Consider the following 26,003-nt stretch of genomic DNA (forward strand, 5'->3'; position numbering starts at 1 on the left):
TATTTTTGTGTCAAGCAAACAGGTGGTGATGTACAAATGTCTTGTGTATAAGTAAACCGGTTTACCACAGCTTATAACACCCAATAGCAACTTCAGGAGGTTATTTACCTTATCATGGTGTGCAAAGAAAGATTTAAAAGAACAAAACAAAACAAAACACAAACACACCTCATGTCGATACTGTATAATTTATACCGGATATTTGGCAATGAACCCATCTGCTAATAAAGAAAAAAAGACGACTGACAGTAAATTATACAGGGAATTGCTATGTTCACACCTATACCAACATTGAGTTTCACCTGTCCAAATAGGTGTCTGCCAGGTTGCTGTTGTTCTAACACATCCACAGGAAACAATTCAGTGTAGAGGTGATTCACAGAGAGTTAACAGCAGAAACTACTGATGATCGATCCATGGCCCCTGAGTGGGAGGTCAACCAGACCTCACTCCACTCCAGTCACCATCTCTTCAGGGGAGCTACAACCCATACACACCAGGTATATGCATGATGAGGATGGATATACTCTCCTGAGAGAAGACAAACGCCCTGTATTTTGGGAGTACGTGAGATATGCAGCACCTGGGAGTCACTACACAGATTTCTGATGGCTCATTTTTTCCCCTAGAGCAATTCCAACACAGTGCTGGCCAAAGTGCTGTACAGGAGGACAGAGAATTGAGGCAGTGTCTGCCCCAGACCCTCTTTTTATTCTCAACTTTTGTGATGTTATTAAAGAATAAATGCTTTAGCAGTTTAAAGGGGGATTACTAAAAGCACAGCTTTTGGGAAAGTGTCATAGAGCTCAGATTTTGGAAAGAATTTGGATTTATTTATAGAGATGGACAGAGCGAAGATGACAAAATGGAGGTAGAAGGTAAGTGCAGTTTATTCCATGATAAAGATTTTGGAAACAAGTTAAAGTGATGTTGGAATTTGTCCTTAAGTAGAAATAAATCACTACTGCACGACTGCATGATTTAGTCTCTACATTTGGTATAAAAACTTTAAAGGACTACTGGGTTTTCTCAGTAATATTTTGGCAAGATATTCCACAAGCAAATAAGAAGCACTGAAGAAATTATAATGCTTCCTTTTTGAATTTTTGCCATATATTTTCTATGTTTCTTTGGGTTACCCTAGCAACACAGAGCACAACATCATCACTCATCACACAGAGCACAGTAGTATGAAACACAGACTGAACCTGACGTCTCTCTATTGAAGTCAGTTCTCTATTAACTTAGGTTGATGCATACATGCTCAAAAGAAGTGAGGTACACAGACAGAAGTTTATTATTTCCTATGTTTTCTTGATCTGTCTTCATTTGTGAAGATGTATTTAGAGGCAGGAAAGAGCACTTATCTTAATGCAGAATCAAATGTTAATACATTCACCCTTATCAGAAAAGAATGCTAAAAAAGGATGTATTCCCTTGAACCAGCTTGTCCAGAAGACATGGTGTGAAACAGCAACATAATTTAGAACAAAAAACAAGACACAAAACTCAAGTGAAATTCAAAAAGAGTACTGCTCTTAGCAGAAATGTGCCCTTTTGTTTTGAGGAATAGACAATATCTAAGATAAGTGGATTTTATTTTCCATATTTGCTACAATTCTCACCTCCTGTTCTCAGCTCCTGCAACATTTATACGTAAGGGAGCTCCTCTAAGATGTAACTACTCTTATTCAGGTTCCTTATGGCTTCAGTTTTAAATCTGTAACATTTAAAATTACTAAATCCAATTTCTTGCTATCAATATTACTGGACAGGTATTAGCTTTTTTAATTAGCTTTTTTTGGGGGAAAAAGAATTTGTCCACTCCAGTGGACAACAGTGCTTTAAGACTACTTGGAGCAGCCAAGTCAGAGAGTATTTTTGAACATTTGCTCAAAACATTAAGCTTTTTTGGGACAGGTTTTTCTGGCCAAGTTTTTAATGTTGGAAAAATGAATGCTTCTTTACTGCAAAGTGAGAGAATGGGTAAAAGTCCAAATACTTGCTTTGCCAGAATGTTAGAAAGCCTGTGTGGGAGGCAAGGGGGAAGGGAGCCGGGGTGAGGGAAGCTAAGCAAGTCTGGCCATATACCTCTGAAGTTGGAGAATTTACCTCAGTTCTTAGCATCCCAGCCTACTGAAACCAAATGTGCTATTAGTCATTTGAGAGTTTCTGTTCTAAAGTTAGAGGAGTATGAGAACAAAAACTTTAACAAAATTAATGATACGGGAAAACAATCCCAGCCAGGGACCTATAGACGATCTCACACCTCTCTTTCACTGGTAGTTGTGAGCTATGTAATTTGTACCACAAAACTGATGACTGAGGGGAAAAAAAAAAAGCTTAATACACCAATTAAATCACCACCAAAATGCTCCAACAAGCTATTACAACTAAGTCGGGTGGTAGGCAAGGAGTGGAACAAAACGATGTGATTCTGCTTCAAGTGAGGCCATGGCAATATTCCCAACATCTTTAATGAGTACATGAGTAAACGCTAATTTAGGAATCTTCCTTCTCATGCGAAAGAAGATACTATATGCACCAACTCTCGGAAACTACAGTTAGCCATCTGCAGAATTTCACCAACTGTCTAGCCAGATGAAGCACTGGAGAAGTAGGCTCCCTAAAATACACACAGTGGTTGTAAGCTATCCTTCCCAGAAGTCAATCAAACCACAGAGCCAGGAAAACACAAAAGTAACCCCTGGGCTCTGAAAGAGGCTCTTCTGCAAATCCTTTCCCCAACAACCCTCACCATTTCTACACAAAGACCAGGCAGACTTTTTGACTCAGGTAAGGTTGAAAGAAACCTTGAGACTGTCATCTAGGAATCCACAGCTTCCAAAGACTAAGGGTCTCTTGAAAACCCTGTGAATGGCAATTATTACTGCATTTAATAATTGCAAATATTAAACCAAAAAATGGTTAAACTGCAAACTATGTCAATGGCACCAGTTTGCTATGAGGCTCAGCTTCATAAGGGACAGTATGCATGTTCCATTAGTGACTGCTAAATCCAGAGTTGCTACCTTGGAAATGTCTATGGAAGGGGCCCTTCTGATCTCCAGTTTTTAGCCCTATTTGATTCAGAAATCCCAACAACAGTGCTGTCACTATATTCACTGTTCTACAACTCGATAAAAAGTCAAGACCTTATCACCTCCAAATTAAGGCTATAATCCAAACAGGATGAGAAATGCAAAGGCAGTTCAATAAAACTAATTGAATGTTTCTCCTTTTGATTACATTTAACTTTAGTGTAGCCTACCTAGAACAAATGAGGAAGAATCACACATGAAGCCTTCTTGGAGGTCTCATCACCAACATGCGCACTGCAACAGGGAGACTCAGAACAACTTCCAAGGTCTCCCCTTCTTCTTTTCACTCAGCACAATGCAAGAATAACCAGTAGCATCCTCCAGTGAGGAGAGGATAAATCAGTCTCTGCTGGTGCTTTAGGAACAGGTTGTCAACCTGCAGCAAATCTCAGCTGCTCCTTGATGGGAAAGCAACCGCCACAAAATACAGAAAGGGAGAATGGGATGGCAATACCTTCACCCTTTGACCGACAGATAGCATACATGGGAGATAACCTTATCATTATCATGTTTGGTTGCCAGATGGCAAACTGTTGACCACATTATCCACACAACACTGAAAGTTTTTGCAATATATTTTCACTTTCTTGCTGCATACCATTGGATACGTAGAGAAGGCCATGAAAAAATAGCTGGAGTGTTCTTAACATATTATCCTCTCCACATTTCAGTGCAGATGCAGTTAGTGGCCCAATTGCTAGAGCATACATTTTAAAAACAAATTTAATAACAGTCACTTTTGTGGAATTTTTTTTTTAGCAAGTGAAGGTACAAAGACATGTAACAGTCTTCATCATCAAGGAAATACATTTATGGTGGAATAGTACAGTGTACAAGTTTTCTAAATTGCAAAAATAGCTTATACTGCAGTGTAAGTTATGCAAGCTTCATCCTTAATAGCATAAATCAGTACTATCAAAACCAGCTCATGATTCAACAAATCAGCCATCTGTTTGATGCTAATTTATTGGAAGAGTGATTCACAGCCACTGCAGTAGTCAGATATTTATTGCTCAAAGAAGATGAACGTGAAGTCCTCTGCCACCCCGCACTTAAAGCTCTTTGCTTGGAAAACAGCACATTGAGTACATGTAAAACTATGCACCCCAAACTTTTTTTCAAGTAGGAAAGAATCTGTGGAAGCTTTTGATAGGGAAAGAAATCCAGAACTGTTGCATGAACTCTGAGCAGAATGTTAAGCATGTAATTATTTGAACTATTATTAAAAGTAACATAGTTATTACTTAAGCCCCTGAAGGAAAAACCCCAACAGACCCAGGATAGGTACACAGGCAAATTTGAACTTTTTTGTATAATAAAGTTACCAACAAAAACCAGGCAATGTTTCAAAAAGGAAAGCCACCAGAAAAATAATAATAAATCAAAAGCACAGAGGTATCATTCTTTGCTAAGATTCAAAAAAAGCTCCTGTCAGAAGCACTTCCAAATCACTTCTCTTTTTAAGCAGTGAAATTGAAATTTTCACACTGATGAAAGCTGAGAGCAGAGAAATCAGGAGATTGGATGTGAAATAAACAGGCTTTTAAAAATGCATAAAAGCACATTTAAATTCATTCTGTGTAAAATCTCAAACACAATAATTTTGAGTGTCATACCAATTCCCCTCAAAATATGATCACTATCACGCTCATGATTCCAGAGCAGCTTACAGAAATAAAAACTGGTTTGAAATTCTGCTTTCTTAAAAAAAAAGCTTTTATTTTTGCTAATTTTGGCTTGCATAGAGGCTCCTGTGTTTCACAGATACAACCAAGTGTGGCCAAAGGGTTTTCTCAAGTTGAAGACTGGCCAGGGAGCACTACCAGTGGTAAGAGAGCTTTAGTGAAACCAAAAAGCAATTCTCTATAAAAAATAAACATATAATTATCCAATGAACACAATATCACAATACTTACTCTCTTAAATAAGTATAAATTTTATTGCAGGTACAAAGATTAGAATGAACCGCAACTTGCTTTGTTTAATGAGCCAGTTTCTTTTTCTGCCCTCTCTCCTCTACAAGGCTTTTAAGTTGCCCGTCTATACCCATTTTGTCTTATACTCTCATCTTTGTCCCTGCATCTTGCTGTGTTGACCATCACTTAAGAAAGAGCCGCACACTTTCAAATCCTGGCAATGAACTGATTTCTGCTATTTCCTCCACCACCAAAGAAAGTACAAGGCTTTTTTTCTAATAATTACCCAATTTTTTTTTTTTATATATATATGCAAGGTTCAGGGCGTTACACACATTAACAAGCAAATGCATGGAAACCTCTACAGCTACCTTTTGTAATACCATTAAAGACTCACCTTTTACAACTATTACCTGCCCTTTACCTCAAAATGTGCTCTCTCGAGTCTGACCCAGTGCTGTTGTTTGTTTTGTGAGTTGCCTGGCAGAGAGGCCTGAGCAGTGGGAGAATGAAAACAGAGAGAAAGCATCTTCACCGGGTATCCCAAATTAGCTGGAGAGTTAGCATAAAGGTATTTCGAAGGGCAGCAGCAGCGGCACACAGACCACCACGGCCAAGGAACTAGAAACAGAGAAGATGCTACCCCCTCTTCATTTATAGTAAAAGTAGATTCTGGAATATTTTACAGGTAAAGATTAATCTTGATACACTTGTTTTGAAACTGAAAGAGGAGTCTTCATATAATTAAACATGTAGCATTAACAAAGAAATCACAGTACCAAGAGCTGAAGTAACCTGAAACAATCAGCTGGAAGACTCTCTCATGGGTGAAGAAACACTGTTTAGTAGTTTTCTTCTACCATTTTCACTTCTCCTTATTTCAGCTTACAAGGAGCCCAGTCTCTCCTGTGTCTAAAGATGCACAAATAACAGGAACATGTTCCATTAAATGCTGCATGCCAAAACCTACATGCAATTAAGCTTGACCAAACAGTTTCTAGGAGCTTGAACATATTTGCTTTCCTGACAAAAATTCTGCAAACAAAAGCTCTTTCTATAGGGAAGGTATGCATGCCTTTGGTACATGTCCATCAAAAAGATTCCTTCTCCAGGAGATAAAAGCGAGCTTCTCCTATGACTGATCAGACAGCAATACACCATTTTTACACGATGGAAACCACACAAACACATTCCTGGGCAACAGGAGACAAGAAGAAATTTCCAGTGTTCACTGCTTCCCTACCTCCCCTGAACCAGAATTAAGCCAATATAGAAACTTTCAACTCAGACTCCTCTTGGCCCTGAAGAAAAATAAAAAAAAATAAAAATAAAATAAATCTGTAGCTATGCAAGTGGAAACCTTTCTGCCATACGAAATATTGTACTTGAAAGTGAGAAAATTCATTTCAGTGATGCTGACATGCAATGCTTCTCTAATATTAGCTCGGATCCATTTGTCTCTCATAGTTAAAGAAAAAAAGGGCTTGATTCTTTCTAATTAGCTTTGAATCAAATTTTGCTGCAACTTCTTTTGTCCTTGCTACATTTGCCGCTAACAAGTTCTGTAGAGGAACACAGTAACTCAGGAAGAGCTGGGGTTAGATGGCTGCACCAAGCCGCATGGTACAGAAACACTGCAGCTCTTGTGGAAGGGGGAGGATGGGTAAAGGAGAAAGCCGTGATGTGATGCTACTCCAGCAGGACACAGCCACACCTTCCAGATGTGCCATGGTGGGACACAGCTCTGGGTTAGTGCTCGCAGCATCAGAAGAGGCTGCTGTTCCCATGGCCCAGGCATTCAGCCAACCCAGCACACCTTATCACGCAGACAAACCTCTGATCATGTAAAAGGACAGGAAGCTGTGTAATACCTGCATCAGTGAACTCCTTTCTTTTTCACAGACTATGCTACTTAGAAGAAGCATTCACTTTTTTTGAAGTACTTCTACAGAAGTGTTTTAACTTATGTGCTCGTACTGGAGCTGTTTGAGTGACTCAAACCTTTGTCTTTTATTCTCCTCATATGTTCAGTTTGTATTTCTATTTAGATGGCTTTTCAAGCCACTGAACTTTTTCACTGTAAAATTCATCCTTTGGGAAAGGGTACATAGTAAAGTCTAAAAAACAAAACAAAACAAACCCAAACAAACAAAAAACCCCAAACCAACCAACAACAACAACAACAACAACAAAAAACAACCACAAGTGCTAAAAAGTTAATTTAATTCATGTATGAAGTTCGTTCTTAATCCAGATTAAGATTACCTCTCTTAATCCTATTTCAGTTCAAATTTGAGTTCAGTGAAGATTTCATAACTGCTCAGATTAAGCTCCAGTTTGAGAATGGATTTTGAATCCTCTTTGGATTCAGGTTCATCTTTGTTTTCACCTTGCCCAGCTTCCCCTCACTTCTCAGCCCTCTCACTGCAGTGCCCCATCGTGTAAACGCACTTTCTGAGAAAACTAAGACACACCAGTTCTGCATTCCAGCTTTTCTCCTGATAAAACTCACTCTGTCCAACAAAGGAAGAAAGGTTATCGAGCAGCTTTGGCAGACACCTAAACAAGGCATAAGTATGGAATACCTGCCTTAGTTTATTTTGAGGGTCCAAACCAGCACAGTCTCCCAAAGCGGTGCTGGAAAGCCAGGTGATGAGCTGCATGTGTCCTGTGTAGGCAGCCTCATGCAGAGCTGAGAGTAGCTACTGTATACTCATCACTCGCACCGTACCCAAGAAGCAAAGCTTGGGAACACTTGCTTGGGTACCATGTTTGGTGCCATCAGTCCCTGGATTCATAGATTTAAAATCCAATTCAATAAATGAAAAAGAATAATGAACAGAAAATAGAAGTAGTAACGTACAAATGCAGCCACATCATTTCCATATGCTCACCACCCTAGACTGACTACACCACCTAGTAACTAATGTAGCTTGTTGAATACATTCATGAATTACTCAAACAGTATTAGAGATGACTGAATTAAACTAAAGAATTCGGTCACAGCTCAAAGAGGAAGATGCTTCAGAAAGACAAAACGTTGTTTATAAAAGAAAAGTATCCTTTTGCAAGAGAATTATTTTCCTCTTGAAGGAACGAAAACATTGCAATGAAATGGCAAATAGTAGTAAATCACCCGTGCTAAGTGACTTTTCTATGATTTCTCAAGAGCAGCCAACATGCAATGCAAGAGGAAAGATCAGATTTCAAATAAAGTGTTCTGCACAGAGAAAGCGAACGTTTTGCAGGACGAGCATAGCAGAGGAGTATCATTACTTATGCATCTTATTCTGCACTTATTCAATCTAGGTGGGTGTGCCTTCTGCACAACCATCTGATGTGTGATCTTACAGTTACATTAACCATGCCAAAATCAGTAACAAAACCTCTATATTAACTGATATTCTTAGAGCAAAAGTAGGTTTTAAGTAATGATGCTGAATATAGTATATGCAAATGCATGTACTAACTTATTTCAGGAGAATTTCAGTCATTCTTACTTATTATTCTTACGAAGTTTTTAACTAAAATTTCAAATGGCTTGATGAAAAAACCATCAAATGTTAAATTCCTAAGAATTCATAATAATATTTTTCCCCATGATTGTCACATGCAGAAGCAGTCAGATACTGGTCTAGATTAAAAGACCTACCAGAATTGTATTCATCTTTTCAGATACCCCTGCATACAACGTTCCACGCTTGCTAAAGCTTAACAGTAAATTGCTTGACTGATTCTGCAAATAAAATTAATTGCTTCCATAAAACTTGTATCCAGTTTTGTCCTTAGTTTTATTTCTTGGAGGAGGTTATCATAGATCTACAGAACTTAGAAGCAGCTTTCACTGTATGTGACCTTTTCAAAGCCACACACAGGAACGTCCACATGTGGCCAGACCAAGACTCTTATCTAGCCCAGGATCCCACCCTCCCCTGTAACCCCAAGTGGTTGCCTAAAAGAAAAGTAAAAATAGAGCAGGCAAGATGCTTCTCCATTGGGGACTTCCCAAACTACATGTGGTTCCCCTGTATTAAGTGACTCTTAAGAGATTTCCCTTCTGTGAACTTCTCCACTACCCCTTGAGCTCAAGTAAACTTTTATCATCCACAGCATCTGTTGACAAGGAAGCCTGTGGCCCTCTTCATTTGGTTCACTGATTATTTGTGTAACATGGGACAAAGTGACTAGTTGAACCACTTCATCCACCCCATCTGCTAGGTATTTTGTGTTTCTTTATTTTGTTTTAAGCTTGCTACTCTGTCCACCTCTCTCCTTCATCCATCGCCCCTCTGTCAGGCTCAGGACTCCTACAGTGTTCAACTAAACCTGCAGCAGAATCTGGTCAGAAAAGTGTCATGAGGGTGAAGATATTCCAGTTCCATAGATTTAAGTTCAGGAAATTTGGGGAGGTGAAGTGAGAGAGTGAGGAAAGAGACAATGATCAAAGGCGAAAGCCTCAGACATTATTTACACCACCAGCAAATTCCAGATTACCCACAGCAGCACAGTGATGTGACATTGTTTTTCCTATTCCTATTCCTTCTTAATAATGCTTAGGTCTTGTTTCTGGGTGGGTTTTTTGGATCATTTGTTTGCTTGTTTGGGGATTTTTGTGTTATTGGTTTTGTTTCCCTTTTTTCTTGGACTGGCATTGAAGACTGAATGGATGTCCTAAACTCCTAACCCCATTATCTCAGGCCTGAGCAGTATCAGCTGTTCCAGAACTCACCATTTTACTCACTTAAGTAACCCAAGTTTTCCTTGTATTTTATACATAAAAAGGAACTCCGCTTCTGAAAAATTAATCTGCAAACTACCATTAAAAACTGTTTACTAGAGTAGTAGACACTGGTAAATTTGGACAGATTAGGATTAGTTGGTGGAATCGTACAGTAATTCCCTAACTGCACAGATCTATGATGAAAATACATCACATCTTCAAGTCAAAACATACATAAATATACTGTGCCTTCTGTCAACTTGGGCATTTTTAGCTAGTGCTTTACCAAGTACATCCCTCACCTCAGAAAACCATCACAGCTGAGAGCACCTTGCAAACATCAGGTCACAGAGTTAAAAAGAATATGCTACTGCACCATAAATCTGACAAGCATATTTCAGCGTTTATTCACAGGGCACAAGTGGCTGTCTGTAATTTAATAGCCTTCGCAAAAGCAGAAGTATTTTGAACTTAGCCTCCCTTTCCCCACCCCAGTTAAATATTTTATCATATAACACACTGGAATCCACGTCAGTTGATATGTATCTGCACATACTGGGTTCAAAGGTGTGTATGTGTTTACATTTGCAGGACTTTTTTTTTTTTCTAGAAGGGAAAGGAAAGAGGAAATATCATCTACATTAGTCAACCTCCTCACTCTAGTCCCAGCCATCGGCTGCAAAAGCTTTCAGAATTTTTCTTTCTGACTCAGTTTCTGATACCACACTCCCTCCCTGAGCAGACAGGAGTGAGGGGAGGGTGCAGTCGATACGCTGGAGGGCAAGGCTACCGGGAGGACTGGCTCTGCAGGAACCTCATGACATTCAACGAGGACAAAGTCCAAGTCCTGCCACCGGGATGGACTAACCCCAGTGATGGCAGAGCGTGGAGCTGAGACTGGGGGTTCCACTGTGCTGAATATGTGCCAGCAACAGACCCCATCAAAATCGGCCAACAGCACCTGGGGCTGCATGAAATGGAGCGTGTGCAGAAGGCTGGTGGACCAGGTCATCTCCCCTTTCCTCAGCTCTCATTATGCCATTCATGTCTATAATGCTGCTGCCTCCAGTTTGGTGTCCCCCAGTACAGGAAAGTCATTGGTAAGCTGGAGCAAGTTGAGTGGAGGCCACCAAGGTGGTCAGGGCTGGAGATCCCAAGCTTGATCATCCAGCTTATTCAGCTTGAAGAACAGTTCTCCAGTTGGGTTTTCTTTTGTTGTGCTTGGATTTTTTCCTATTGTTTCTTACAGACAACAGATCTCTATCATTCAAAAAAAAAAAAAAGACAAAAAGATCATACCTTTGTGTGGTTAAGCATGGCTGCTATCTAGCGCTCTTCATTTCCCCCTCCACCCTTCTCATCTTCTAACCACGTGGCGAGACATGATTTCATTTAACTGGTTTCAATGACAAGACAAAAACAACCCTGCAACCCTCCTGACATATGCTTTATAAAAATATTTGAATTTGTTATTGCATTACCAATTACGTTCTGTAGTACTCACAGCAGAAAACCTCTTAATGCCACTTTGAAGGATTCGAGTGCTCCAATGAAGCAGTAATAACAATTAGAGCTGAAATCTCTGAAAGTGCTGTAACAAAAGTATTAATTACAGCTCAGGAATAAATATGGCCAAAAGTAGGGTTTTGTTTGAAGCAGGATCCAGAACCGTCAATACACTGTTCAGCTTTACTTTTTCCATTTACACAGTATGGTTAACCAACAAACTCCTGTATCCACGGAAAACTTCAAGTCAGCTTCCCCCAGTATTTAAATATAGGAGCTGCTCTATTGAATTGTTTGACTAGAGAAAGGCTCACTGAACTTCAGCAATTCAATGGCAAAATACAATTTAAAATAATACGATAGTGAACTTGTATACGTGTTTCTGTATAATTGATATTAAAGTAACAAGCTTATTTTTTCTTAGAAGTCCTTCAACTTCCAACCTCAGACACAAACACCTTTTTGGTACCAAAAAAAAAAAAAAAAAAACACAAAAAAATACAGGTTTCCTTTTTACCTTCTTTCGTAACTCATTGCTACTCATCCAAATTACTTTCCTATCTCTACTGCATTGTTTTATAAACTGCATTTAATCCAGGCATGTTAGGGAATTGATATACACGTTTAAGAGCACTGAAAAAGTTTTCTAAAGGCTTGTAACCCCGTCAAAAATTAATCCAGAGATACTTTTGAAATATAACAGGATCAAAAATGAGGACTTTGAACAAACCAACACCTTTCAGCAGAAAGCAACTGTAACATCCTTCAGCAAATCATTCCATTTCATAGCACAACTGTTTAAATTCCAATGTAAGGCTATACATTTGTGTCACTAGAGATACCCAAATTGCTCTTGATACAACTAACACACACTAACGTCATTTTTTCCAAATTTGTTCAGACTCCTCCTGTACACTTGTAGGTACAGGTGTACAACTCCAGAAGCTTTTCATTCCTAAAGTAGAATCATCTCACAAAACAGATATATGGTAAAAATCAAACACTATCAAGATCATAATTCCGTAAAGGATGTGTAAATTATTAGCTGTTATATTACTCAGAAGAAAAAATGAACAATCTCAAACATTTCTCTTAACGGCCAGAAACTTCAGAGATAAAGTTGAAAGATTTAATAGCACCACACCTAACACTTTATAGACTTTACACTGAAGAGTTGGAGGTAAATTTCTTGCAGTTATTGTCCAAAGTCTAGAACATATTTTATTGCCTGCAACGGGTTTACTGGAATGATTTAAAGCTTGTGCAAATTAATGACATGAGCATGAATAGTTTACAGTAAGCACAACAGCTTCACAAGACTGATAAAATACACTATTTTCATTTTCTTTACCTCTGCAAAACTGTCATCAGTATGACTAAAAGTTAAATATCTGAAATGCATTATCTTTGAAATAGTTATAACCTAAACAAAATAAATAGAGTAATTTCAATGTTCAGAACATGACTATGCCAAGGAAGATCAGCTGCCATAAATATTACCCATTTCTATGCAAATGACCATAGCAGAAAGAAAATTTCCACACTTATGGAGTCATAGGAACATTTCTAGAGTCACTCGGAAGTGAAGGTGCTGCACTTTTCCATTTCAAGGGAAGTGTCACTAGGAAACTCAGTTACCACAATAAAAGCCTATTATAACCACATGTGTAAGAACTGTTACTTCCCTGGATAGAAGGAAAAAAAACCCAACACAACATTCATTGTTCTAAATAAATTTTGGTTAAATGGTTTGCATTTCAGTTTTCAAGACCCCCAAAACCCTGTCTTTTATTCATCTCATCTTGCATTCAAAGACAGTTTCTTAAGCCTTTATGACAAAGTCTTTGGGGTGATTGACTCTGCAGTCACACAGGTGTAAAGCTTGAGACCTTACACGGGTATAAATTTAGGGCTAACTACTATCATACTTGTTGTACTGAAGCACTTGGCTTTCATCCAGTCCATGACTTTCTACTCTACACAAAATAAAAAGGCAGGAAAGGGTGGTTCAGTGTTGTGTGGGGGGTATTTTGTTTTTCTTTTTTTCTGTTTTTATTTGGGTTTTGTTGCTGTTTTTTGTTTTGTTTGTTGTTTCTTTTTATTTTTTTAAGCCAAATCAGAAATATGTTTTTCAACTCATTAAAATATGTGTTTCTTGGGAAAAAAAAAAAAATCAGTACAGCAAATTCAGGTTCAGTTCCATCATGTGCTCTTATTATAAGCATGAAATTTTTGAACAAAAACATTATCAAGAAACTAGAGTAACTGCAAAGATCCGAGTCAGAATTCAGTGTTATCAACAGCAAACACCAGTTCTGACCTACCTGATCACAAACTGACTTGCACTTTCTGTCTCTCTCTGATGCTGTGAGCCAGTACATGGTCAATTTGCCTCTCTTGACCCTGCCTTCTTTGAGCAACATATGTCAGCTCTTCTCAAGGCACAAAATAGGATACAAGTCCCCAAGGAGTATCTTACCATTACACCTCCAGCTTCCAGGTAAGTCCTTTGCCACATGGTTTAAAGATCTGAGTGTTACTGGCAAAGCAACACTAAAAAACTTCCTCCTAAGACTGAGGGGTGGTATTGCTTTCACAATTAAAGCTCTCCAAAAACTAGATTTCAAAGAGCGCTGAGAAGATTCTCCACTCAAAAAGACCATATTTTCAGTGTTTTTTATGCAGATTGCTTCCTTCAGTGTTCTATTTGGCAGTAGTGAAATTCATCCCACAGAACAGAAATTACACTTTGCCTTTGTGGACCCTGAAGAAGAAAAACACCCTGAGCAGGAAACACAAGTGGAATCAGGAAACCTGGCGTATTCCCCGGGACTAGACAGGAAGAACATGAAAGTCATGAGAAACTATCAGCTTGTATAAAAACAAAACAAAAATAAACCACCCACCTCTTATCTAATTAGAACCTAAAATCTACACTTATTTTCCTGCCACGTGAAGAACAAGAAGTTGCTAAAAGATGGAACGTAGAACTGGAGGAAGCCATGTCTTCATTCAACCCCTCTCTGCCTCTGCTTTGCTGCTATTTTCAATGGCTGCTGTGCCATTGTATCTGCACATTTAGTGGCTACACCCAAAAAGACAAGTGAGGCAACTTCATCACTGAAAGGAAGCACTGGCGCTACTGTAATCTGAATTATAGGATAAAGAAGGTAGGTTACTAGAGGATCCTTTGTGTTTGGCTTAACTTGGTGCTAGAAGGCTTCCTTTTTGACAACCCCTAAAAGGAGACGGCTACTTAGTAAGGGACAATAGTTGTGATATGGCAGGTAGTAATTTTGTATGTATGCTTAAAATAGTTCATGTTGATAAAAGGGGTATAACCATTCACTCTTATTAAATCAGAAGAAAACCCCATGAAATGTATCCTGTTCCAGATGGATGAAGAGATGCAGAGTACATACATACAACCACATCACTTAGCAACTATTTAAGTTTCTCAGGCTCTTATCTTAAAAGCATCTACTCTGCAAAAAATTTGTGTGTGGTATTTTAAATTCAGAAAGTATTATCTCTAAACTAAAACAGAGAGCCTGTCTCAAAAACTCAGCTTCTGAAATGCACGAACACAAGGATGAACATGACAGGGAACAGTTGCAACTTCTCTCCGGTTGGCTCTAATTATCTATGCTACAGAAAACATGGCATTCACATTTTTCCAGGGTTTGTTGTTTGCTTTAGGGAATCAGGAAAAATAATTGTGCTAAAGAAGCATTTAACTTGATAAGTTAAAACCATCCAAAGGTTAGAAATGCCAGGGCCACAGTCAGAGCTCCGTTATTTCATCTCATATATGCACTTAATCCCACTTCAGCAAGACTTCTGACAGGGTTTTCTGTTTGCTTTATGCAATTTACACTTCATTTAGTGTAAAGGATTGATAACGAATATGTGAAAAAACACGGAGCAGCAAAAAGGTGAAGGCCTTATTCAAATACCAAGTTCTGCTAGGTGTTGAGAGACTTCCAGCTATCTTTGGAGATGATTCATGAATTTCATTCAAGACCTGCTCTAAATATAACCCTGTAGTATTAATATTAATAGAAGCCAAATATTTTGATTTGATATTTTATTGGAGAATGGACAAATATAGTAATCTTTCAATATCAGGACTCAAGGGCCTGTGGTAGCTGTAAAAAAGCTTGCTATTTAGGATTAAGGCAGTGAATTGTTTCATAATTTTTTTTCTCAGTTTAATATTTTCACCTATTAAACCATTGTTTGGATTTATTATTAGCATATAATTAGATTCTTTAGGCGGATACCTCATTTTACAGAATTAGAACTTTTTCCAGGTGGAATAATTTGCTTGAAAAACAAGACAAATTTTAATTATGCCATTCATCTGATTGTTCAGGCTGCCTCCTTTAAAACTGCTAATTGGGATGAGACACTCCATCAGAATAGAAGTTTGGTGTCTGCCTAAGTGAACTCTCACTTTTAACTCTGTGGCATGATTTTTGTGAGAACCCTTCCATAGCTGGGAACAACTGGGTGTGTCACCTCTAAAGAGCTGGGTAAGGAAGTGCTTAACATTTTAAAATAGTAACCGTGCTGACAACTGAGAGTCACTAAGCTTGTATTAGATTTTTACTTCTATAGAACTAAAAAAGAATCAAATGAAATATTAAGCCAACCTTGCATTAGTATTTAAAAACAAAAATAATCAAAGTGCTGGGCTTTAAAATAATGTCTCCTCTGATGAAAAACAATGAAATCCTAGGCTAAAAAAAAACCATATGTACTGAAAGAACACATACGCATTTACAAAAATAACTAGCCATGAAACAAAGATATGCACATGACTGCCGGACATGGTATGTGAGGAATAAGTCCATCTGGATAATCTTTATTGGAACACATGACGCATTACTGTACTATAGCATTCAGCAATAACTTCTGCAGATTTGCAGAAAGACTGAACTATAAATCTCAGACATTAATCCACGCTCCCATTTTCATTGGCAGAAAATAAACCATCCATGCCAGTATATTTTTCCACATCACCCGACTACTAATCTCATCGCTGATCTGGCAAAGCATAGAGTTTGCAAGGCTTTGAAAACAGTAACTAGTAATTTTAACCAGCCCTCTTCACACAAACTTCTAAACAATAAAATTTTAAGGAGCTTTTGCTTTGCAAAAAGGATAATCACATAATCACTTGGAACTACGAGCCTAGATATTTAAGAGGATTCTTGCCCCTCCTGTCCCAGATACGAGTAGTAATTACAGAGGAGGGTTTCACATCATGCCTGTGGATCATCTCAGTTGCAACAGAAAACAAAATACAAGTGAAAGTTGCAACCTCCTTACCAGATAGGAGGATTATTTTTTTAGTACAACTTCTGGCAAGTCATGAGGAACAGAGGGTCTTCACCTTAACTCAGGTGACATAAGAACATTACACCACACACAAATATAAGAGAGCTTGGTGTCTGTGAATGACTTGGCATTAATGCTGATGAGACAGAAAACCAGAGTGCTATCAGTAAAGGTACAGTGAAAGGCAGCAAGCACACCCAGAAATGAGGTATGAGGAGATAATAACTTTTCCTGCTGGGAAGGGAGCCTGCCCAGGTGGGACAGGACATTGGTCTGAGATGCCAACAGCCTGAGGGTGTAGGATTTCCCGCACAGCAAGGAGGAAGAGGTGCCACATGCAACTGCCAGGCAGCAGAGACAGGAGGAGCAGAGGGAACACCTCTCCACAGAGGACATCCCTCTCAGAGGGGATGCCTTCCTCCTGCACGGCCTTCCCCTCATCAGAGCCACCAAGTCTACAGAAGGCCTAGCACACCAGGGACAAAGATGCAACCTCCTAGTCAGCGTCAGGCACTGGTTTTGCTCTGCCACAAGACAACAACTCTTGCGTCGTCCTTAGCATCAGAAGCAGATGAACCCTTTTAACAGCATCCTCCCCTATCTACTTTCCACATACAAGACAAATCAGGCATCTTATGCCTGGCAGTATATGCACGTATCCCACCAGCACCCTGTCCTCAGCCATCGCAGCCTGAGAAGCTGACTGTTCGAGCAACAGTTTATTTAATCTATTTTGGGTGGGTAAAAAGCATGTGCTAGTGGTGGTGCAACAGCAGAACACAGCAATACTGCTGAGGTGTCAAAATACACACTGCTTCAGGCACACGTTAATGTTATCCTGTACAGTCTACTGCAGCTGGTTTAAGATGTGGGCAGTTAGCCTCAGGTGATGGTAGCAAAGTGAATTTGCTTAGGAATCTCAGAAAGCCAAAAATGAAGTGCAATCTTTTATTAACAAAACAAACAAACAAACTAGTATATTAAAAAAGTTTTACCCCTGTGACAATAAATAATTTAATGCTAAGATCAAGGACAACAGAGGACAACACAAAAGCAAGATATAAAACAGTATCTCTTTTCTAAGGCCTGGCATCCTACAAGTTCTGAATAAATTCGTAATTCGGCTTGAATGTATGAAATTATTTATTTCTATTAAATAATTTTAAAAATATATCAGATACAAGTTCTTGATCAGACAGCATTTCTCTTCTGATACACACATGACACTATCTGGAAATCCTCTGTCCTCAGGGTAGTCAAGTGATACATAATTAACTTTTCAATTGAGAGAGTTATCTTCACACAGCTTATTCTTGCAATAAAACTTCCCTCCCCAAACTCCTAAAGACATCAAAATGTGCAAGCATGGTTAGGTTACCATTTTACAGAGTGCTCAGAAGTTTTGAATTACTCTGTAAGCATTTTACATACACTGTGGGACTGTCATATGATATATATAACATGTGGAAAATCAAAATTACATTGAAACAAATTAAAAGAGCATGGCTATATGGCTGGAAGCTCTTTTGATGGTAACCCAGACCCCTTGCCTTGCTGTCCATAAGAAGCGCTCAATGGTTAAATCTGCTTTTTTTGAAAAACACTAATTAATCTGTTGCTGAGTAGGCATGATGCAAAACCCCCACTGCCTTATGACGACTTCAAATTCCAGCCTTACTCTCTGCTCCCAGAGCCGGGAAGGGAACCGGTGGAGCTGAAAGGATCAAATAAAACAAAAAAAACCCAAAACACCACAACCCTGGTTACAGACCCACCAGATGAATTTCATGGCTGACCTCACTTGGGCACCGCAGTTAACGTAGGGACGAGTTGGACAATGTGCCTTGCACAAGAGTTTGCCCACTCAACCTCCCGGGGTTTCAGCTTATCGCTATTGACACTGCTGAAGACCAGCTCCTGGCAGCCTCCAACCCTTCCCAGCTACACCCTTGGAGAAAACCTCCACCAAAGTAACTTCAGCGAGGGTTTTGTGGATAATTAAAGTGCAGCAGAGGTTACCAACCCCCCGGCTTTCAGCATGACATAGGAACCAGCAAGGAAAATACCGGTGCCCTGGAAAGGTGCCAAGTCCCTAAACACCAAGAGTAAGAAATTACATTTCGGGTGTGAGTCAAAGACTGGAAAACACGTTACCATCTCAAGTATCAGACCTCAAACCAGTACGAACTTTCATTCTGAAACCAGGCAGAGAGTATGTCAACACACTACCACCCAATCCACCTACAAGAAATTTCTTTCTAATTAAAGCAGTTATGTGTCATTTCACAATATTTTTTCCTTGTATTTACAGAAGGATTACTGCCTATTCTTCTTTGATAAAACTGTTAGTTTAAGACAGGAATCAACTCTTAACCTGACAGGTTTCCAGCAAAACTAACTAAAGCTTTTCTTTATTTTTTTGAGACTTAACAATAAATTCGCTCTTTATTCTAACACAATAAAACCAGCTAATACTGTAACAAAGCAAGACGCTCTATGACAATATTTTTCCATGACATATTTATCTTAAAACACCTGTTACCTGTCCATATACTAAAGCCCTACCTGAATCTCTCAGAAACTAGAAGTCAGGAAACACAGCAGTCCTGAAATCTGAGAATCCACTAATTATATTTCAGAACCCAACCATTGCTATTTTACAGGAAAACTGTTTTCTCTGTAAACATGACATTTCCCTTTGTGCAATTCAGTACTTGGATTTCTATTCACAGCCCCCCTCCACCCCTACCCCCCCCTTGACAGAAGATGTGACATTTGGTGACAAACACCTGATTACTATTTGGAGTGTCAAGAACAGTGGTCCTTTAGGAACACCATACCTGAGGCACAGAGCCATTCAGATAAGTATCAGAAGTACCAACTCAGCCTTTCAGATTTTACATCAGTAATCTCAAAGAATACGGAAAGCGATGCTTTTGATATCATCTAAACAGTTAATTTTACTTCAAGTTTAAAATAACTTGAACACTTTCCATCTTGTATATTAAATGCTGTAAATATTAATTAGCAATTAGTTTGCTTGTAAGGCATAATAATACTTCATTTTTAGAATTAAATTCGTGCAAATCTTCTCTACCAGTCTTAATGCTTAAACCCTCACCACAGCATTCAGAACTGCTTGTACCAGATGAAAAGAATAATTTTCCACAAATAAACATTCAAAAAAGACCGTGAAACAGCTTAGAGGGAAAAGGAGAGGGAGAAAACAAACCCACAAAACTCACTTGACTGTAACTCGATTGGACAAATCCTGAAGATCTCCTGGGTGAAAAAGCTGAGCTTCTTTCAGTCCAATATTTTCACACGCTTTCAGAAAAACATTTATATTATCCTGCGAAGAGAAGTAGAAAGCAGTTGCTTAGTTAAAAGCACTAAGCAGGTTTTGCAAGATGCTTAGCGAGAGCTTCTAAATGTCAAAGTCCAGCTCACGGAAATAATACTGGAAAAAAAAAAAAAAACAAACAACAGTCTTCTGGATTGCAAGCGCGGGTTGGTTTCTCAGGCAGCCGGGTTCTGATAGCAGGGACGGAGGGTACGTTAAAGATTACCTGGCATCAGGCAGCGGCGAGCCAGTAGGCAGCAATCTCCACTTTGATGTCAGCTCTGCTCAGCAAACAAACGCCCTCTTCCCAGCTTTGCACGACAAGCCTCACCTCTTGCCTTTAAAAATAACTCCAGCTACTGACATTCACCACCCAGAAACTCTTGGCAGGGGAGGACGGAGAGGAGGGACACGCTGTTTCTGTGCTCACAGGAGCGATGAGAGAACACTGCACCTGGAGTCTGGGTTTGGTTGCTGAGGAAAAGCTCCAGAGAGACAGAAACCAAACCGTATTCAGAGCTGCTGCTCCTATACTTGGGGGGGGTTTCTCTCCTTTGCGTTCCTCCCCTTCCTCTCCACCCTCCCATCTCACACCAATATATAACAAAATATAGGTGCGGTGTATTACAGCACCCACTCGCTGCACCTGCTTCAGATCAGCTGAATAGCAATGCTTAAAAAAAAAAAAAAATCCAGCGATATAGAGAGAGATTATACAACTTGTGATCTCTTTCCACTTCATAAACAATAGGCAATAGGCAAGAAATTCCTTCTCGTTAAGGCGGAATGCTATCAACAACAAAAGAATGTGCCCTCTTGCGCACTTGCTCCGTTCAGCTGGAAGCCACAGGAAAAGGTACACAAAGTTACTTAATTCATAAACTACCTACAGCCCTGTCATTCGAAAGCTTTGTAAGTCAAGGGGCCGGTATCTGAGTCTCACAGTATGAAAAAGCAATTTCATATGCTTTTAACTTTTTTTTTGACACATACTCACTGGATGTAACAGTTATTCCACCATTTAAAATTTATTAGAAAAAACAATCCACAGAAAAAACCCCAACAGCTGTTTCTAATACATACTTTAAAAAGTAAAACAAACACTTGGAAAGAAGTAAAACAAACCCAAGAATCCCCAAAACCTTCTGTTTTGAAGGTCCCTGGGATTCTAGTATTTCTTATCAGTCTGGAAACACGGCTTCATTCAAGAAAAATATTTGAACAAGGCTGCAGGCTCCGTGTTACCACATCTGCAAGACCCCAAGTGTCTCACACCATGAAGTTTATGCCCCAAGGCGTGACACACACTGTCCTGCTGCGGGGGGATGCGACATGACAATGATGATGGGGGACACCATGAGGTGGCAGATGAGGGGAGGAGGCTGGCAAAAATGGAGGACAGGCAACCTCCCCACTGCACCAGCTCCTGTGATACCCAAGGGGCTGCCTGCACAAGTGGCCAAGGTAAAGCTTCATGTTGGGGATGCAGCCTCAGGAAGGGCATTTACTTTTCCTCTCCATGCAATGCCCCTTTTTCCTTTCTGTGCAACAGAGGGAAAGCTGCCTAGAAGTGTCAGTTTTATTCAATTAATATCCGAATGTCACTTTAGCAACGAAACCCCAAGGTTTTGAAAAAGCATTGTTTCTTCTGCATGCAAGAGGCCGCAGGTTAGAGTCCCATTGCGAGAAGATGAGGAACTACTTGTTAAACAAAAACACCCAAGTATCAGGTCAGTGTTCAGGGGCCCTGGGGAGGCCAAAAAGCATGGCGGTAAGGAAGAAAGCAACAGAGCAGAAGAAACAAGTAGTTGCACGGTAATGAGCAGAACTGAAAGCAACACCAAGGCAAGATGCCTTGACTGGGCTGACCAGTTGCCAAAGCTCAGAGTAAACTCCCAAGTGGATGGGTTATGTCAACTGAACTGAACTGAATGAGCACATTGTGCAGGTAAATAAGGAAGAAGAGTCAGAGGTTTAGAGAAATGGATGCTGCCTACACCCTGAGCACAAAGAAACAAACTAGAAGAGTTGCTCATCAGCAGCTGCTCAGCTGCACAACCACCAAACTACTGGCGCATGAGAGAATTAAATTTTGAAGGTGACACAGGAATTAAACCTATTAAACATCAGCTCTCTGATAAATAACAGAGCCCCTGAGAACATCACCACCTACATGAGTCAAGCCCTTCAGAAATAGGGCAAAATCAGGGGGAGGCAGAACACACTAGTCATGGTGTCAAAATCTGCCTTCCCCCAAGTTCCCAAGCCAGCAATCTGATCACATCTGCCATCTTGCAGATGACTGCTCCAACACCAACTCTCCTCCTGTCAGGTCTGGAATTCACCCCCAGAGCATCAAGAGGGGTTACCCCAAAGGCTATTGCTTCAGGTTTGGACGTTGACACAAAAAGGTATAACTTCAAGAAATCAGCACTTCTAAACACCAACCTTGCCAAGTTATTCTTGACCATCCATAATCACTGTAGTAAATCACTGAAGCTACAGGTCTCAAAATAGCTAGCAGCTGTTTTAAGCTCTACCAGAATAATGAACATGAAAATGCATTTTAAATAGCAGTACAGATATAAGCAGGAAAAAAAAATGACAAGCTATCAACCTTGCAATTAGATTTATCACTAGAGATGTGAACAGGAACATTGTTCAGTGATTAATGCACTCAAATATAGAAGCCATCATGCTATTCCTTTTACCAATATAACTGTACTTTGATAAGACTCATGGTCGTTGCCACTTCAGCTCCAAAGAGTATATTGCAATCTGAATCTCATCCTATTCCACAAAAAGGATTCTTTTTAAACATTCAGAACTCGAAAGTCTGGAGGAAAACAACATACCAGACCTGTCTTGTGGGGACCACAGGTCACCCAAGAAGCGTGCTTGAGGAAAAAAAGGGTTTCATGCTGTGTCCACAACTGCCCTCTGGCATCAAGGCCTCCCCAACCTCTGTAGACAAAGGCAGGGCATTTAAATTTAAGAAAGATTCAAATTAGCAGATTTGCAGAGAAAGAAGAGTACGATGAGGAGAAGACAGGGGACCTATATAATGAGAACAGGAGAACTCGGTTCCGTTATGCCAATAAAACAGAGCATGAGAGGCAATACTGCTGCCATCTACCAGCACAACGAGAGCAACACCAGAAACGGTGCAAAGAGTTGCCCAGTCCAAAAACAAAGACACATGGTCAGGCAGATCAAATATGTTTCTGCAGAAAACAAAGTTTATGACCATTAAAAAAGAAAGCTTTTGAACTGACTAACGGGGACAAAAATCAACAAGTTGAATCTAATACAGAGCTTGATCAATGCATTTCTGTGAGCATCTGAAGTTGGAATTGGCATCATATAATTATAGATCCTAAATCACAACAAAAATAAAGCTTGAAGTCTAAACCACAAAATTCAAGTGCAATTCATTTTGGTATGTTATTGCTACTTCTAAGTGTTTTGGTGGGAGGGGATGAGGAGGCTGGAAGGAGACTGGAGGGAAGCTAGATTTTTTTTTTCTCCAGATGCTGTGCACAATACAACAGCAGAGCAATTCAGATGCTCCCAGCACAGCTGGAGTTTCCCACAAGCCATATAAGACTTACATTAAAAGCACAGCACAGAACGCTGACTAGGTCGTGTTATTACCGTTCAACATTTCATTTTTGCCTCAAACTTCAAAGTCAGCCACACCCAAAAACTCTGCAAAGCCGTAACATGGGAGATGGAGCTGGCGGTGGGAAGCAAGTCATCCATGAGCAGGAATTTAAACACCACTGTTCAGAGGAATGGCAAATGATACCACATGCTTTCAGGCATGCACCTGCCTTTCAGATCCCCACAGGGCATTGGCAGCCACAAAACCTTCCCTCTGCCTCTTGCTCAAACATCCCCCTCTAGCCAATGTTGAGAAAGACACAAGATTGCATGAGACCGTATTGAAAGTGAGACTGTGGTCCAGGCCCTCCCTCCAGCATCCTAGCGGAGCAGGGTTGCCTTTCTCACTTCGGCAACTCCATGGACACGAGGAAAGATCTGAGTCTTCCCTGTCCTTCTTTGCCAGCCCTCAATGCTGCTTCTGCTTCTGAGCACGGGGCAGGGGGCTGCACCAGAGCTCTGCAGCACCAGCAGGTCCATGGGGTGGGAAGAGCAGGGATGCTGCCACAGGGGCCATTCCCATCATTGTCCTCCAGGCCACAAAGAAGAAAGAAGCCAGTCACTGTATGGGAAAACATGAGAATATGGACAACTTCCTCTAAAAAATAACAATTAAACAAAGTAATTAAAAAAAAAAAAATCACAACCGGCAGTGGTGCTGTTTGCAACTGTTATCAGCTCCTAATATACATCACCATGGCAAGACCTTGAGACCAAGATGATGCAGCACTATGAAAAGGAAGACAAATATATAGCACTGGTGAAGTGGGGCGGTACATACGTTCCCCAGTGGCTAAAAACACAGGGGGAAAAAAGAAAGGGCACTCCTAGAATGGAAAAAATAGCATGAACAACAGGGAAATGAGGGAAAAGACAGGAGCAGATATACAAAAACAATCCAGAAAGAGTTGACTTTAAGTAAAAAAAACAAACCAAACAACAAAAAAAACCCCACAACCTGAAAAGGGACATGCAGTAGGTAAAATACAACAAAAACTTCAAAAATTTCTCAAGTGAAAGAGCATGAAGTAATCAGTAATTGAGAGGTCTCCATATAAGAATTTATAAATACCATCTTGGTTTCACTACATATGTGCAATGCAACATCACACTAAATTCAGCTTGAGCTGCACTTTAATTAAAAAAAATAAATCCCTCATTATCATTATTATCTAGGTGGGGCGGGAATATTGATTTATTAAACAAGCGTGTAAATACATTTGATTTCTTTAGGGTGCAGTCATGCCATGTGGTAAGCCTCCCTACTCTCTAGTTAACTGCTTCTCCAAAACCCTACGCATGCACCGAAACAGTGAGACCTCACAGGCATACAAGTTACGGCACATCTTCCAATTCAGTTGGCATCTGGGAGAAAAACAATGTAATTAACAGTGTTTTTCTGTATTTCCTGGCTGCATCAGCCGATGGATGAAGACAGCCCGTTGTCTCATGCAAATACTCACCTGTTTCAGTTAAAGCCCTTACTTCTACTGCTGTTCAAGTTCTGTTTTTCCTTTTGGTTTATTTGTTTGGGTTTTGTTTTGTTTTGCCCCCTTTGGGGGAGGAGTGGCTGGGGGGGGGGGGGGGTGTGAAGGTGGTGTGTTTAGTTTAGTTTAGTTTTTCTTTTTTTCTCCAGAGTATGAAGGGCAGGATGGGAACATAATTTCATAATAGCACCTGATGCTCCCAGGACCGTGAAGCATATTTGCTTGGAAGTATTACAGCATCATGTAGACTGTGACTTGGTGCCAGAAGTTGTTTTCAATCTCCAGGGTCCAAAAAAAAGAGAAAGGAAAAAACCTCTCAGTACCTACGGTGCCTAGCAACAAAAACTTTCGACATTTTAGGAGGAGAGACTGATGCATTTTTTTGGCTACAGAACTCTGAAAATCACCTGAACAGATCATATTTAACAGGCGTGTTTCTTAGTACGACATTTATGAAGACATTTGGAATCATCTTGAAAGCTTACGCTCTGTCTCCCTCCATTCCACATTCACGACAAATCCTCCTTATTGGCACCCGCAGTCCCCTAAGTAAGGGCCTATTTCCATTACAAAAAGAGCTGTTTTTTAAAAGTAGAAAATGATTTTCATAGATGCAGCATTATACTGATCACTAAAGCTGGCTCAAATCAGTTTAATAGAGAATTCAGAGCTGTGTGTTGCAGCAGCATCACCACGCAGCTACGTGTTGCTTATATTCGGAGGTGGGGTAAGGGAAGAAACCTTCAACATGAGCTTGTTGAACAAGTTGGGTGACTTGCTCTTCCTCGGAGGTACGTTTCGGTTATTAGCGCTGGGTGCGGGATGGGGGCAGAAGGGGCGAGGGGGGAGAGCAGGGAACGGGGCTGAACTACAGGTCTGGGAGCCAGGAACTCCCAGTTACCACCTTGGCCTTGCATGTCAGGA

General features: G+C 40.0%; 1 protein-coding gene across 9 annotated transcripts in view; it reads right to left on the reverse strand.

Annotated features, from left to right (window-relative positions):
• LMO7 (LIM domain 7) overlaps window positions 1–26,003 on the reverse strand; it is a 134,777-nt gene that overhangs the window by 56,748 nt on the left and 52,026 nt on the right. For all 9 annotated transcript variants that reach the window (XM_082058479.1, XM_082058485.1, XM_082058484.1 and 6 more), the window contains exon 4: window positions 19,832–19,938. In XM_082058479.1, coding sequence (XP_081914605.1) covers window positions 19,832–19,938 — 107 coding nt within the window. The remainder of the gene's footprint in view (window positions 1–19,831; window positions 19,939–26,003) is intronic.

This window comes from Streptopelia decaocto (assembly GCF_964273445.1).
Source record: "Streptopelia decaocto genome assembly, chromosome: 1".
Taxonomy (NCBI): domain Eukaryota; kingdom Metazoa; phylum Chordata; class Aves; order Columbiformes; family Columbidae; genus Streptopelia; species Streptopelia decaocto.